Source organism: Oncorhynchus clarkii, unplaced genomic scaffold (genome assembly GCF_045791955.1).
Source record: "Oncorhynchus clarkii lewisi isolate Uvic-CL-2024 unplaced genomic scaffold, UVic_Ocla_1.0 unplaced_contig_8975_pilon_pilon, whole genome shotgun sequence".
NCBI classification, from domain to species: Eukaryota; Metazoa; Chordata; class Actinopteri; order Salmoniformes; family Salmonidae; genus Oncorhynchus; species Oncorhynchus clarkii.
In genome coordinates, this window is record NW_027259347.1 from 3,021 (window position 1) to 18,535 (window position 15,515).

At 47.2% G+C, this 15,515-nt stretch overlaps 1 protein-coding gene across 1 annotated transcript; it reads left to right on the forward strand.

Annotated features, from left to right (window-relative positions):
• Positions 1-534: 534 nt before the first annotated feature.
• LOC139400094 (collagen alpha-4(IV) chain-like) lies at positions 535-14,970 on the forward strand (the record flags this gene model as incomplete). The annotated part of the gene is made up of 15 exons (XM_071145127.1): positions 535-716; positions 1,090-1,153; positions 2,153-2,227; positions 4,468-4,566; positions 4,716-4,826; positions 7,215-7,286; positions 7,410-7,538; positions 8,007-8,114; positions 12,412-12,567; positions 12,733-12,840; positions 12,937-13,080; positions 13,164-13,280; positions 13,484-13,672; positions 14,192-14,475; positions 14,561-14,970. Coding segments are annotated over 15 exons (2,099 nt in total), but the record flags the coding sequence as incomplete, so codon positions are not given.
• Positions 14,971-15,515: the final 545 nt, after the last annotated feature.

The following is a 15,515-nucleotide window of genomic DNA, read 5'->3' on the forward strand; positions in this document are numbered from 1 at the left end:
GGACTGTATTTTAGCAGGTGGTAGACGGTGGGACTGTATTTTAGCAGGTGGTAGACGGTGGGACTATTTTAGCAGGTGGTAGACGGTGGGACTATTTTAGCAGGTGGTAGACAGTGGGACTGTATTTTAGCAGGTGGTAGACAGTGGGACTGTATTTTAGCAGGTGGTAGACGGTGGGACTGTATTTTAGCAGGTGGTAGACAGTGGGACTGTATTTTAGCAGGTGGTAGACGGTGGGACTGTATTTTAGCAGGTGGTAGACGGTGGGACTATTTTAGCAGGTGGTAGACAGTGGGACTGTATTTTAGCAGGTGGTAGACAGTGGGACTGTATTTTAGCAGGTGGTAGACGGTGGGACTGTATTTTAGCAGGTGGTAGACGGTGGGACTATTTTAGCAGGTGGTAGACAGTGGGACTGTATTTTAGCAGGTGGTAGACAGTGGGACTGTATTTTAGCAGGTGGTAGACGGCGGGACTGTATTTTTGATTCTCTAATAATATATGGATAAACAATGCACTGTTCTTTCTTCTCAGGTTCCAAGGGCTCAAGTGGGTCACCAGGTAAACCAGGGGGGAATGGACAGGATGGTCCTCCTGGATATGAGAAAGGGCTCCCAGGACAACCTGGCAGACCTGGTCCCCCTGGACCCCCCGGACCTCGAGGACCTAAAGGCTTGAGTGGTATAGTTGGTTTCCCTGGACCAGTCGGTGATAAGGTACTTCATTACTGATACTCATCACTACATCTTAGATGTTCTTTGTTTACCTCATTAAACTACTAAAACTTTGGTAAAAATTGCTATTATGAATGGTTTCTAGACAAATTAATACTGCTCAAGATTGATAAATGAGGTGCAGTATGTCTGTATGTATTTAAGTTGAGAATATATTCCTTCCCAAGTAAGTGGTCTTGGAAGTAATGTAGGAACAGATGTCTTTGTTAAGACACAGGATGTTTATGTGTGAGTATCTTGGTGTGTGGGTGTTACTGTGTGTTGCTATGCCAGTGGGTGTTACTGTGTGTTGCTATGCCAGTGGGTGTTACTGTGTGTTGCTATGCCAGTGACTGTTGGTTTATCCCCCTTGCAGGGGGACCCTGGGCACACGGGCCCTCCTGGGAACCCAGGCCTTCCAGGAATGACAGGCTTACAGGGTGAGTAGAGAGACAACAGAAAATACACACAAACATGATAAGGGGAACTTAAAGGGACAGGAAGAGAGGAAGGGGAGGTCATAAAGGGACAGGAAGAGAGGAAGTGGAGGTCATAAAGGGACAGGAAGAGAGGAAGGGGAGGTCATAAAGGGACAGGAAGAGAGGAAGGGGGGGTCATAAAGGGACAGGAAGAGAGGAAGGGGAGGTCATAAAGGGACAGGAAGAGAGGAAGTGGAGGTCATAAAGGGACAGGAAGAGAGGAAGGGGAGGTCATAAAGGGACAGGAAGAGAGGAAGGGGAGGTCATAAATGGACAGGAAGAGAGGAAGGGGAGGTCATAAAGGGACAGGAAGAGAGGAAGGGGAGGTCATAAAGGGACAGGAAGAGAGGAAGGGGAGGTCATAAAGGGACAGGAAGAGAGGAAGGGGAGGTCATAAAGGGACAGGAAGAGAGGAAGGGGAGGTCATAAAGGGACAGGAAGAGAGGAAGGGGAGGTCATAAAGGGACAGGAAGAGAGGAAGTGGAGGTCATAAAGGGACAGGAAGAGAGGAAGGGGAGGTCATAAAGGGACAGGAAGAGAGGAAGTTGAGGTCATAAAGGGACAGGAAGAGAGGAAGGGGAGGTCATAAAGGGACAGGAAGAGAGGAAGGGGAGGTCATAAAGGGACAGGAAGAAAGGAAGGGGAGGTCATAAAGGGACAGGAAGAGAGGAAGGGGAGGTCATAAAGGGACAGGAAGAGAGGAAGTGGAGGTCATAAAGGGACAGGAAGAGAGGAAGGGGAGGTCATAAAGGGACAGGAAGAGAGGAAGGGGAGGTCATAAAGGGACAGGAAGAGAGGAAGGGGAGGTCATAAAGGGACAGGAAGAGAGGAAGGGGAGGTCATAAAGGGACAGGAAGAGAGGATTCCAAAACGTGGGTTATTATCAGAGTGAAAGTGCTGTAATTACGACTAATATCTTCTCTGTATCCTGACACTCAAACCCCTGACCCTATTCTGCAGGTGACCCAGGAGACTCTATAGGACAACCAGGACTACCTGGGCCACCGGGTCCTCCAGGAGAATGCAGAACCTTAGGTGATCACAATACAACGTCTGCTGACAGCATGGCTCCTTATTCCCCATACAGAGCTCTACACTCCGCTTGGCTAGAGCCAGAGTATCTGGGGCGCTACATTTGGACACATTTCCAACTGAGTGAACAAACACAAACAACACTATTACAGTTTTGAGATGATGACAACAGGATACAGGATGTTTAGGACTCCCGGATCTACCAGATAAAAAAGTTACTAAATAAGTACTCACTTCCAATGGGGATTCTAGCCCGTACAGTTTAGAAGTCACATCAGTGCACAGTACACTCTTAGGAAAACTATGCTATCTAGAACCTAAAAAGGTTATTCGACTGTCCCCATAGGACAACCCTTTGAAGAATCCTTTTGGGTTCTATGTAGAACCCTTTCCATGTAGGACCAAAAAAGTGTTCTCCCTGGAACCAAAAAGGGTTCTCCAATGGGGACATCCGAAGAACCCTTTTGGAACCCTTTTTTTCTAAGAGGGCAGCATGACAGAACTGTGTGCTATGTATGTATCATGACCATATCCTGTTTATGTTCTCCCCATGATCCTGGTACTGCTCTTGTCCAGAGTGTGATGCTGAGTCATTAGAATAGGAGTAACTTCAGGTCACATATGATATTCAGGGATATTAACTGAATATGCTATGGCTAGCTTGCCATACTTTACCTGCACACAGAGGATAGCTGCAAAATGGCTTATGCTCAGGTGAGGTCCCCAATGCATTAGGTGTTTTGGCGCTGCTCACTATACCTTCTGAAGGGTGCACCGATCGGGTCGATCAGGCCCCATCTGAGCCAGGTGGCTTGCCAACTGCACCTCCAGCCATTACCATGCCCTCTCTGCCTCCTGCCTAGCTATGCAACAGATCTTCTAACGCTGTGCTCCCTTTACTCATAGAATCCTTAGTGTCCTTCTACTGGTAGACACTTGGCCTTCCATCCCTTGTCAGTGCATTCATCCACGAGTGTCTGGCACGTCAACAGCTTCCTTTTGTAGGCTTCCTTAATGCTCTCCTCCTGTGGAGTCATTAGCATGGCCATTTAGATGTTGGTGCTCCTTGACCAGACTGGCAGGTCTGGTCTGAATGTTGTGCTGACAATGTCCTGGGGGAAGATGAGATGCCTTCCCAGGTCAGCTCTTAACTCTTTCCAATCCACTGCTGTTGTTGTCAGTAAATTGCTGCTGTTCTCAGTCTGTCAGTCAGTCAGGCTGCTGCTGCTGTTGTCAGTCAGTCAGTCAGTCAGGCTGCTGCTATTGTTCCCAGTCAGTCAGTCAGGCTGCTGCTGTTGTTCTCAGTCAGTCAGTCAGTCAGTCAGGCTGCTGCTGCTGTTGTCAGTCTGTCAGTCAGTCAGTCAGGCTGCTGCTGTTGTTCCCAGTCAGTCAGTCAGGCTGCTGCTGTTGTTCCCAGTCAGTCAGTCAGTCAGTCAGGCTGCTGCTGTTCTCAGTCAGTCAGGCTGCTGCTGTTGTTCCCAGTCAGTCAGTCAGGCTGCTGCTGTTCTCAGTCAGTCAGTCAGTCAGTCAGGCTGCTGCTGTTGTTCCCAGTCAGTCAGTCAGGCTGCTGCTGCTGTTCCCAGCCAGTCAGTCAGTCAGGCTGCTGCTGTTGTTCCCAGCCAGTCAGTCAGTCAGTCAGGCTGCTGCTGTTGTTCCCAGCCAGTCAGTTAGTCAGGCTGCTGCTGTTGTTCCCAGTCAGTCAGTCAGTCAGTCAGGCTGCTGCTGTTGTTCCCAGCCAGTCAGTCAGTCAGGCTGCTGCTGTTGTTCCCAGCCAGTCAGTCAGTCAGTCAGTCAGGCTGCTGCTGTTGTTCCCAGCCAGTCAGTCAGTCAGTCAGGCTGCTGCTGTTCTCAGTCAGTCAGTCAGTCAGTCAGGCTGCTGCTGTTGTTCCCAGCCAGTCAGTCAGTCAGGCTGCTGCTGTTGTTCCCAGCCAGTCAGTCAGTCAGTCAGGCTGCTGCTGTTCTCAGTCAGTCAGTCAGTCAGGCTGCTGCTGTTGTTGTTTTCTGTATTTGTGTTCACTTCCAAATGTGACGTTTGTGTTGGGGCAGTGATTCACACTCCTAGAAGGTATGTGCAGGTGTGATTGGCACTAGGGTTGCAAAATTCCGGTAACTTTTCCAGAAATCCTTGTTGGAGGATTACAGATGTCCTTATTTCCTCCCGATTCTGGGAACCTCCCAACCGGAATTTCTGGGAAAGTGACTAGAAATGTGCAACCCTAATTGATCTTTTTCACACTCTATAGATCCAAAGGGAGACCCAGGAGATCCAGGGAGCCCAGGACCCAGAGGCTCACCAGGACAGCCTGGTGTCCACGGAGCCCGTGGACCACTGGGTGGCCCAGGTAATGGATCCCTAAAGTCCCCTTCTGTATGTCACTCATTTCATATTTTCTCCTTAGGACAGGGTACAGGACATTTAATTTATGTCTATGTGTTTGTTTAGTGTCTACATATGTAAGCATTTTAGATTCTAAAGTTTGTGTGTGTGCAGGTTTCCCTGGTCCCTCAGGTCCGCCGGGTCGTCCAGGCTCCCCAGGGCCTCCCGGAGGAATTCTCGGAGGTCAAGGCCCCAAGGGCAATCCTGGACTGCCCGGTCCTCCAGGTACTAAGACCCAATCTACAGTTGAAGTCGGAGGTTTACATTCACCTTAGCCAAATACATTTAAACTCCGTTTTTCACAATTCCTGACATTTAATCCCAGTAAAAAATACCCTGTCTTAGGTCAGTTAGGATCACCAGTTTATTTTAAGAATGTGAAATGTCAGAATAATAGTAGAGAGAATTATTTCTTTCAGCTTTTATTTCTTTCATCACATTCCAAGTGGTTCAGAAGTGTACATGCACTCAATTAGTATTTTGTAGCATTGCCTTTAAATTGTTCAACTTGGGGCAAACGTTTCGGGTAGCCTTCCACAAGCTTCCCACAATAAGTTGGGTGAATTTTGTTCCATTCATCCTGACAGAGCTGGTGTAACTAAGTCAGGTTTGTAGGCCTCCTTGCTCGCACACGCTTTGTCAGTTCTGCCCACAAATTTCCTATAGGATGAGGTCAGGGCTTTGTGATGGCCACTCCAATACCTTGACTTTGTTGTCATGTAGCCATTTTCCACAACTTTGGAAGTATGCTTGGGGTCATTGTCCATTTGGAAGACCAATTTGCGACCAAGCTTTAACTTCCTGACTGATGTCTTGACATGTTGCTTCAATATATCCACATAATTTTCTTTCCTCGTGATGTTATCTGTTTTGTGAAGTGCACCAGTCCCTCCTGCATCAAAGCACCCCCACAACATGATGCTGCCACCCCAGTGCTTCATGGTTGGGATGATGTTCTTCGGCTTGCAAGCCTCCTCCTTTTTCCTCCAAACATAACGATGGTTATTATGGCCAAGCAGTTATATTTTTGTTTCATCAGACCAGAGGACATTTCTCCAAAAAGTACGATCTTTGTCCCCATGTGCAGTTGCAAACCATAGTGTGGCTTTTTTATGGCGGTTTTGGAGCAGTGGCTTCTTACTTGTTGAGCGGACTTTCGGGTTATGTCGATATTGGAGTCATTTTACTGTGGATATAGATACTTTTGTACCTGTTTCTCCAGCATCTTCACGAGGTCCTTTGCTGTTGTTCTGGGATTGATTTGCACTTTTGGCACCAAAGTACGTTCATCTCTAGGAAACAGAACGCGTCTCCTTCCTGAGCAGTATGACGGCTGCGTGGTCCCATGGTGTTTATACTTGTGTACTATTGTTTGTTCAGATGAACGTGGTACCTTCAGGCATTTGGAAATTGCTCCCAATGATGAACCAGACTTGTGGAGATCTACAATTTTTTTTTCTGAGGTCTTGGCTGATTTCTTTTGATTATCCCATCATGTCAAACAAAGAGGCACTAAGTTTGAAGGTAGACCTTGAAATACACTGCTCAAAAAAATAAATAAAGGGAACACTAAAATAACACATCCTAGATCTGAATTAATGAAATATTCTTATTAAATACTTTTTTCTTTACATAGTTGAATGTGCTGACAACAAAATCACACACAAATGATCAATGGAAATCAAATTTATCAACCCATGGAGGTCTGGATTTGGAGTCACACTCAAAATTAAAGTGGAAAACCACACTACAGGCTGATCCAACTTTGATGTAATGTCCTTAAAACAAGTCAAAATGAGGCTCAGTAGTGTGTGTGGCCGCCACGTGCCTGTATGACCTGCCTACAACGCCTGGGCATGCTCCTGATGAGGTGGCGGATGGTCTCCTGAGGGATCTCCTCCCAGACCTGGACTAAAGCATCCGCCAACTCCTGGACAGTCTGTGGTGCAACGTGGCGTTGGTGGATGGAGCGAGACATGATGTCCCAGATGTGCTCAATTGGATTCAGGTCTGGGGAACGGGCGGGCCAGTCCATAGCATCAATGCCTTCCTCTTGCAGGAACTGCTGACACACTCCAGCAACATGAGATCTTGCATTAGGAGGAACCCAGGGCCAACCGCACCAGAATATGGTCTCACAAGGGGTCTGAGGATCTCATCTCGGTACCTAATGGCAGTCAGGCTACCTCTGGCGAGCACATGGAGGGCTGTGCGGCCCCCCAAAGAAATGCCACCCCACACCATGACTGACCCACCGCCAAACCGGTCATGCTGGAGGATGTTGCAGGCAGCAGAACGTTCTCCATGGCGTCTCCAGACTCTGTCACGTCTGTCACATGTGCTCAGTGTGAACCTGCTTTCATCTGTGAAGAGCACAGCGCGCCAGTGGTGAATTTGCCAATCTTGGTGTTCTCTGGCAAATGCCAAACGTCCTGCACGGTGTTGGGCTGTAAGCACAACCCCCACCTGTGGACGTCGGGCCCTCATACCACCCTCATGTAGTCTGTTTCTGACCGTTTGAGCAGACACATGCACATTTGCTGGAGGTCATTTTGCAGGGCTCTGGCAGTGCTCCTCCTGCTCCTCCTTGACTTGATGTGAATTTCTCCACAGGTTTCCCGGGACCCCCAGGGCTGCATGGTCTGAACGGGCTCCAAGGCCAAAAAGGAGAGAAGGGAGCAAGAGGTGAGGTTACAAACACTTATCTATTCAGAGACAGTTATTTATCGATATCTAAATCCAGGTAAAGTACGTTACTAATAGAAACAGGTACCAGTAGTCCTTATGTGTCACATCTCACTCTCTCAGGACCAGATGTGTTGGGCCCACAAGGGCCATCTGGGTTCCCCGGACTCAAAGGCCACACAGGCTCCCAGGGACCCCCGGGAACGTCTTACCCCGGATCTAAAGGCCTAAGGGGCCCTCCAGGCTACCAAGGTACTGTTTGTGTCAGTCATGAGTGAAAAATGTGCTTTTCAAGATAGTAATGACATGATTGATATGCCATGTAAGAGTTCACCATACGTTAGAATTTAGCAAAAGGTTGGCGTGTGATTTTATTTTAAGTTTATAGAAGGTGCATTCGGAAAGTATTCAGACTCCTGGACTTTCTTTCACATGTTGTTACATTACAGATTTATTCAAAAATGTATGAATCTACACACAATACCCCATAATGACAAAGCGAAAACAGGTTTTTAGACATTTTTTAAATGTATTAAAAACAAAAACATTTTAACACTATGATTTTCTTTTAAGTTTCTAATATAGTAGATACAGTACATTGTGTGTCATTACTGCGTAGTTCCCCGGTGGAGTAGGGTACATGTGAGTGTTGGTTTGTTGACATGATGTTAGCTACTGTTTGACTCCTGTATGGTTGATTGAATGTGTAATGTCACCCAGGACCAAAAGGAGTCACTGGTGAGCCCGGTGGTTCAGGTGGAGAGTGCTCAGAATGTCACAGAGGACCCAACGGAGAGCCAGGATACGAAGGCATTCATGGACCTCCAGGTGTGCATGTGTGTCTATCTGTATCTGTATCTGTATCTGTGTCTGTATCTGTATCTGTCTGTCTGCCTGTCTGCCTGTCTGCCTGTCTGCCTGTCTGTCTGTCTGTACCAGGTGACAAATGTCTGTCTGTCTGTCTGTACCAGGTGAAAAATGTCTGTCTGTCTCTGTCTGTACCAGGTGACAAATGTCAAACTGTCTGTCTGTACCAGGTGACAAATGTCAAACTGTCTGTCAGTGTGTACGCCAAATAATGAAAGGCTTACTTACAAGCCCTTAACCAACAATGCAGTTCTAAGAAAATACCTAAAAAAAGGTAAGAGAAAAGAATAACAAATAATTAAAGAGCAGCAGTAAATAACAATATCGGGGCTATATACAAGGGGTACCGGTACATAGTCAATGTGCAGGGGATCGGTGTCAAGGTAATTGAGATAATATGTACATGTAGCTAGAGTTATTAAAGTGACTATGCATAGATAATAACAGAGTAGCAGAAGCTTAGAAGGGGGGGGGGCAATGCAAATATTCTGGGTAGCCATTTGATTAGCTGTTCAGGGGTTTTATGGCTTGGGGATAGAAGCTGTTTAGAAGCCTCTTGGACCTAACGTTGGCGCTCCAGTACCGCCGTGTTGTTACCTACCCTCACCACCTGGGGGCAGCCTGTCAGGAAGTCCAGGATCCAGTTGCAGAGGGAGGTGTTTAGTCCCAGTGTCCTTAGCTTAGTGATGAGCTTTGAGGGCACTTTGGTGTTGAACGCTGAGCTGTAGTCAATGATTAGCATTCTCACATACAGTGGGGCAAAAAAGTATTTAGTCAGCCACCAATTGTGCAAGTTCTCCCACTTAAAAAGATGAGAGAGGCCTGTAATTTTCATCATATGTACACTTCAACTGTGACAGACTAAATGAGAAAAAAAAATCCAGAAAATCACATTGTAGGATTTTTAATGAATTGATTTGCAAATTCCAGGTATGAAAGGGCAGTGTGGAGTGCAATAGAGATTGCATCATCTGTGACTCTGTTGGTGTGGTACCCAAATTGGAGTGGGTCTAGGGTTTCTGGGATAATGGTGTTGATGTGAACTATGACCAGCCTTTCAAAGCATTTCATGGCTACAGGCGTGAGTGCTATGGGTCAGTAGTTATTTAGGCAGGTTACCTTAGTGTTCCTGGGCACAGGAACTATGGTGGTCTGCTTGAAACATGTTGGTTTTACAGAATCGGTCAGGGAGAGGTTGTACATGTCAGTGAAAACAGTTGCCAGTTGGTCAGCGCATGCCTGGAGTGCACATCCTGGTAATCTGTCTGGCCCTGCGGCCATATGAATGTTGACCTGTTTAAAGGTCTTACTCACATCGGCTATGGAGAGCGTGATCACACGGTCGTCCAGAACAGCTGATGCTCTCATACATGTTTCAGTGTTACTTGCCTCGAAGCGAGCATAGAAGTTATTTAGCTTGTCAGGTAGGCTCGTATCACTGGGCAGCTCTTGGTTGTGCGTCCCTTTGTAGTCTGTAATAGTTTGCAATCCCTGCCACATCTGACAAGCACCGGAGCCAGTGTAGTATGATTCGATCCTAGTCCTGTATTGACGCTTTGCCTGTTTGATGGTTCGTCGGAGAACATAGCAGGATTTTTTATAAGCTTCAAGGAGTCCAGCTCCTTGAAAGCGGCAGCTCTACCCTTAGCTCAGTGCGAAAGTTGCCTGTGATCCATGGCTTCTGGTTGGGGTATGTACGTACAGTTACTGTGGGGACGACGTCCTCGATACACTTATTGATAAAGCCAGTGACTGATGTGGTGTACTCCTCAATGCCATCAGAATCCTGGAACATATTCCAGTCTGTGCTAGCAAAACAGTCCTGTAGTTTAGCATCTGCTTCATCTGACCACTTTTTTATAGGCTGAGGTGATTCCTGCTTTAATTTTTGCTTGTAAAATGGAATTAGGAGGATAGAATTATGGTCAGGTTTCCCAAATGGAGTGCGAGAGAGAGCTTTGTCCGCGTCTCTGTGTGTGGAGTAAAGGTGGTCTAGAACTGATTTAAGTTTCCCTGCATTATAGTCCCCGGCCACTAGGATTGCCGCCTCTGGATGAGCTATTTCCTGTTTGCTTATGGTGGTATACAGCTCATTGAGTGTGGTTTTAGTGCCAGCATCGGTCTGTGGTGGTATGTAGACAGCTACGAAAAATACAGATGAAAACTCTCTGGGTAGATAGTGTGGTCTACAGCTTATCATGAGATACTCTACCTCAGGTGAGCAAAACCTTGAGACTTCCTTAGATATCATGCACCAGCTGTTGTTTACATATATACGTAGGCCCCCATCTTGTGTCTTACCAGAGGCTGCTGTTCTATCCTGCCGATGGAGTGCCAGCTGTATGTTCTTAATCTCATCGTTCAGCCACGACTCGGCATAAGCTATTACAGTTTTTAATGTCCTGTTGGTAGGATATAAAGTTGAAGTCGAAAGTTTACATACACTTAGGTTGAGTCATTAAAACTCATTTTTCAACCACTCCACAAATTTCTTGTTAACAAACTATAGTTTTGTCAAGTCGGTTAGGACATCTACTTTGTGCGTCACACAAGTAATTTTTCCAAAAATTGTTTACAGACAGATTATCATAATTCACTGTATCACAATTCCAGTGGGTCAGAAGTTTACTGTGCATTTAAACAGCTTGGAAAATTCCAGAAAATTATGCCATGGCTTTAGAAGCTTCTGATAGGCTAATTGACATCATTTGAGTTAATTGGAGGTGTACCTGTGGATGTATTTCAAGGCCTACCTTCAAACTCAGTTAATATATATTCACAGTTAAACGAGTCCTATATCGACATAACCTGAAAGGCCGCTAAGCAAGGAAGAAGCCACTGCTTCAAAACCGCCATAAAAAAGCCACACTACGGTTTGCAACTGCACATGGGGACAAAGATCGTACTTTTTGGAGAAATGTCCTGTCCTCTGTTCTGATGAAACAAAAATAGAACTGTTTGGCCATAATGACCATTATGGAAAAAGGGGGAGGCTTGCAAGCCGAAGAACACCATCCCAACCGTGAAGCACGGGGGTGGCAGCATCATGTTGTGGGGGTGCTTTGCTGCAGGAGGGACTGGTGCGCTTCACAAAATAGATTGCATCATGAGGAAAGAAAATTTTGTGGATATATTGAAGCAACATCTCAAGACATCAGTCAGTAAGTTAAAGTTTGGTCGCAAATTGGTCTTCCAAATGGACAATGACCCCAAGCATACTTCCACAGTTGTGGCAAAATGGCTTAAGGACAACAACGTCAAGGTATTTGAGTGACCATCACAAAGCCCTGACCTCAATCCTATAGAACATTTGTGGGCAGAACTGAAAAAGTGTGTGCGAACAAGTAGGCCTACAAACCTGACTCAGTTACACCAGCTCTGTCAGGAGGAATGGGACAAAATTCACCCAACTTATTGTGGGAAGCTTGTGTAAGGCTAATTGAAACGTTTGACCCAAGTTAAACAATTTAAAGACAATGCTACCAAATACTAATTGAGTGTATGTAAATGTATGACCCACTGGGAATGTGTTGACATTTCACATTCTTAAAATAAAGTGGTGATCCTAACTGACCTAAGACAGGGAATTTTTACTAGGATTAAATGTCAGGATTTGTGGAAAAACTGAGTTTAAATGTATTTGGATAAGGTGTATCTAAACTTCCAACTTCAACTGTACTTCAACTGTACGTGCTTTCAGTTCGTGCTTTTGCACCTGTGTTGCTTGCTTTTTGGGGTTTTAGGCTGGGTTTCTGAACAGCACTTTGATATATCAGCTGATGTAAGAAGGGCTAGATAAATAAAATTGATTTGGTTTGTAGTATATCCCTCCCGTCTGACTCATTCAAGAAAAACTTTGTCCAATTTGAGGTGAGTAATCACAGTTCTGATGTCCAGAAGCTCTTTTCTGTCATAAGAAACGGTAGCAGCAACATTATGTACAATACAAGATACGAACAACGGGAAAAAACATGCAAAATATCATAGTTGGTTAAGAGCCGAGAAGACTGCAGCCATCCCTTACTTACTTGCTTAAATGAAATGTTATGGTGTCAGATGTCAGTGTGTACCAGGTGTCAGATGTCAGTGTGTACCAGGTGTCAGATGTCAGTGTGTACCAGATGTCAGATGTCAGTCAGTGTGTACCAGGGGTCAGATGTCAGTCAGTGTGTACCAGGGGTCAGATGTCAGTCAGTCTGTCATTGTGTACCAGGTGTTTCTGTGTGTTTTTCTTGTCTCAGTATTTGAGTGTTTTCAGGACCACCCGGTGAACCGGGTCCTGCTGGTACTGCAGAGCCATCTCCAGGAGACCCAGGCCCCCAAGGGCCACCAGGGCCCAATGGCCATAAAGGACAGAGAGGCCCCCCAGGACCCCTAGGGCCAACAGACTACTCAGGATCACAAGGACCCAAAGGTAACCACATAACACACAACTCCGAAACAGAAAACTGTGTAAAACATTTAAAATTGGAAAACAAAATTGTTGTGTTTTTTGGGGGGGGTGGGGGGCAGGTCGAGTTAGTCCCTCCCTGATGCAGTCTGTTTTCTCTGTTTGGTGCCTAATGTTCTTTTCTGATAGGTGCCAGAGGCCCTGAGGGTCACATGGGCCCCAACGGAGCAAGAGGTCGTCCAGGCGCCTACGGCCTCCTGGGGCCCAAAGGTGACAAAGGCAAACCTGGGGATGCAGGTGAGGACTGAGACAAATAGAGATAACTGAGACAATTCTAGCTGTTTAGCCTGCCCTGTTCTTTTGACAATGAGGTTCCTCTGTATCCCCCTGCAGGTCCCAAAGGCCTGCCCGGTCAGGTTTTGGATGGTGTCCTTACCACTCAGGAACCCTACCGTGGGATCCATGGCCCCTCAGGTCCATCAGGTCCAAATGGTCCCCCAGGAAAGGCTGGGCCCCGTGGGAACCCTGGGCCTCACGGTAAGTGATCTACAGAAACATGATGTGTGTGTGTGTGTTGTTTTTCACACCGACGGTGGTGTTTTGTGTGTCATTTTCTCTAGGTCCTAAGGGCCCAGCTGGGTCACGAGGGCCCCCAGGGAGAAATGGACCTCCAGGTCCACCTGGACCTTTAGGAGACCCAGGCGATCATGGACAGCAAGGTTTTGTGGGACATCAGGGTAAATACATACACACACACACACACACACACACATATACACACACGCACACAGAGACAGAATATATAACAAATAGTAACAGAAGTAAGCCGTTTCACCGTGCTCCTCAACATAATGCAATATACTAATATACTAATATACTCACATCTGACATGTATACATTAGTATTTTGGTGTAAACACATATACTCTTCCTCCTCACAGGTCCTCCGGGTTCTCAGGGTGACCGTGGCTACCCCGGTTCCACTGGCTCTGTGAGTTCAGGCTTCCTGCTGGTGATCCACAGCCAGTCGGTGGAGGTCCCTGTGTGTCCCGAGGGCAGCAGCCCCCTGTGGACCGGCTATAGCCTGTTCTACCTGGAGGGGCAGGAGAGGACACACACACAGGACCTGGGTACGTACGAACCCCTAGATGGGTGTGGAGGGGTGGGCTGAGGGTGTGGAGGGGTGTGTAGGGGTGGGCCGAATGTAGGGGGTTGTAGGGGTGTGGAGGGGTTGGCCGAGTGGAGAGGTGTATAGGGGTAGGTAGAGGTAGTGTGTGTGGGGGGGTGAGAGAGAGGATACTGACTAATAAGGTATCTCCATTTTGTGTCAGCTCATCAATGTGTTCATGTCTGTCTTTCAATCTATTCACATCAGAGTTGGGGGTCAATCCCTTTTCAGTTTTCCTATGAGGAAAAAATAGAATTGGAATTTCTTTTTACTTCCTGAATTGGCTGAATAAAAAAAGGAATTGACCAACAACCCTGATTCACATGTACACAACTCTCTCTCTCCTCCCCCCGCCCTTCTCTCTTGCTCTCCCCTCCCCCTGCCCCTCTCTCTCTCTCTCTCTCTCTCTCTCTCTCTCTCTCCCCTGCCCTTCTCTCTCTCTCCCCTGCCCTGCCCTTCTCTCTCTCTGTCCTCCCTCCAGGCCAGGCCGGCTCATGTCTGCGTATCTTCAGCACCATGCCCTTCTCCTACTGCAACACAGGTACCTGTGACTACGCCAGCCGCAACGACAAATCCTACTGGCTTTCCACCACCGCTGCCGTGCCCATGATGCCCGTGTCGGGCCACGACATCCGCGCCCATATCAGCCGCTGTGCCGTGTGTGAGACACCCTCACCCGCTGTGGCAGTGCACAGCCAGGATTATATCGCCCCCACCTGCCCCCCTGGGTGGAGGAGTCTGTGGGCTGGCTACTCCTTCCTCATGGTGAGTGTGTGGTGGTAGGGGGGATCTCTGTATTTGTGTGTGTATATGACTGTATATCGCTCACACTATCCTCTCGTCTCTCCAGCACTCTGGAGCGGGCGACGAGGGTGGCGGCCAATCTCTGACCTCATCCGGCAGCTGCCTGCGAGACTTCCGTGCCCAGCCCTTTGTGGAGTGCCAGGGCCCGCGGGGCACATGCCACTACTTCGCCAATGTCTACAGCTTCTGGCTGACCCATGTTTCCCTGGACGAGCAGTTTGGCCCCGGCCCCGTCCCTAGCGTGTTGAAGGCCGCCGATCAACAGCGCCAGCAGGCCAGCCGCTGCCACGTGTGTACCAAGGGCTGAACACCTTATGTCACCTCCGATTTCTTTTCTTAAATAGACTTGTTTTGTTGGTATTTTGTATGTTTATTGGATTGAGAGAGAAGAGCGTGTTCTGAAAACGCAGTAGAACAGATTTCAATCCTTGCTGGCAGCGGCACATCGTACATGTGCTCCACACCACTAGACCGCCCCAGGCCACGTCACCTCCTATTTCATCCATAAGTCAAGTTGCCTCATATGATTACCAAACTACCCCGACCCCACTACATCACTGTCACAATGCTGTGCTATGCTAGCCCTGTCAGCACCCTGTCCCACTTGTCAGGGATACATACAATCATCATCTACTACTATTTACCATTTTTGACTATGGTGGCTAGTATAACGAAACCATAGTGTGGATTGCAGTCTATACTAGTCCATAGACCACTTTCAAGGGAAGGAAACATCTATCAAATGTGGAGGATGATGTCATTTTGCTGAACTATCCCTTTAACCGACTTCGTAATGGAGGCCATTGGCCAGGTCATAGACGGGTTGGTTGTTTAGCAACAAAACCGACGCGTGTGCAACTATGGGGCAAAACAGACGGGGTTGGCTTAGATGGTTGACAACATGTAAACTATATTTCATGTCCAGTGTTTATTGAAAACATAAATGAATGTGCTCAATGGGCACTTGTTGTCTCAAATACGTTACAGTTGTTGGTTAGCTA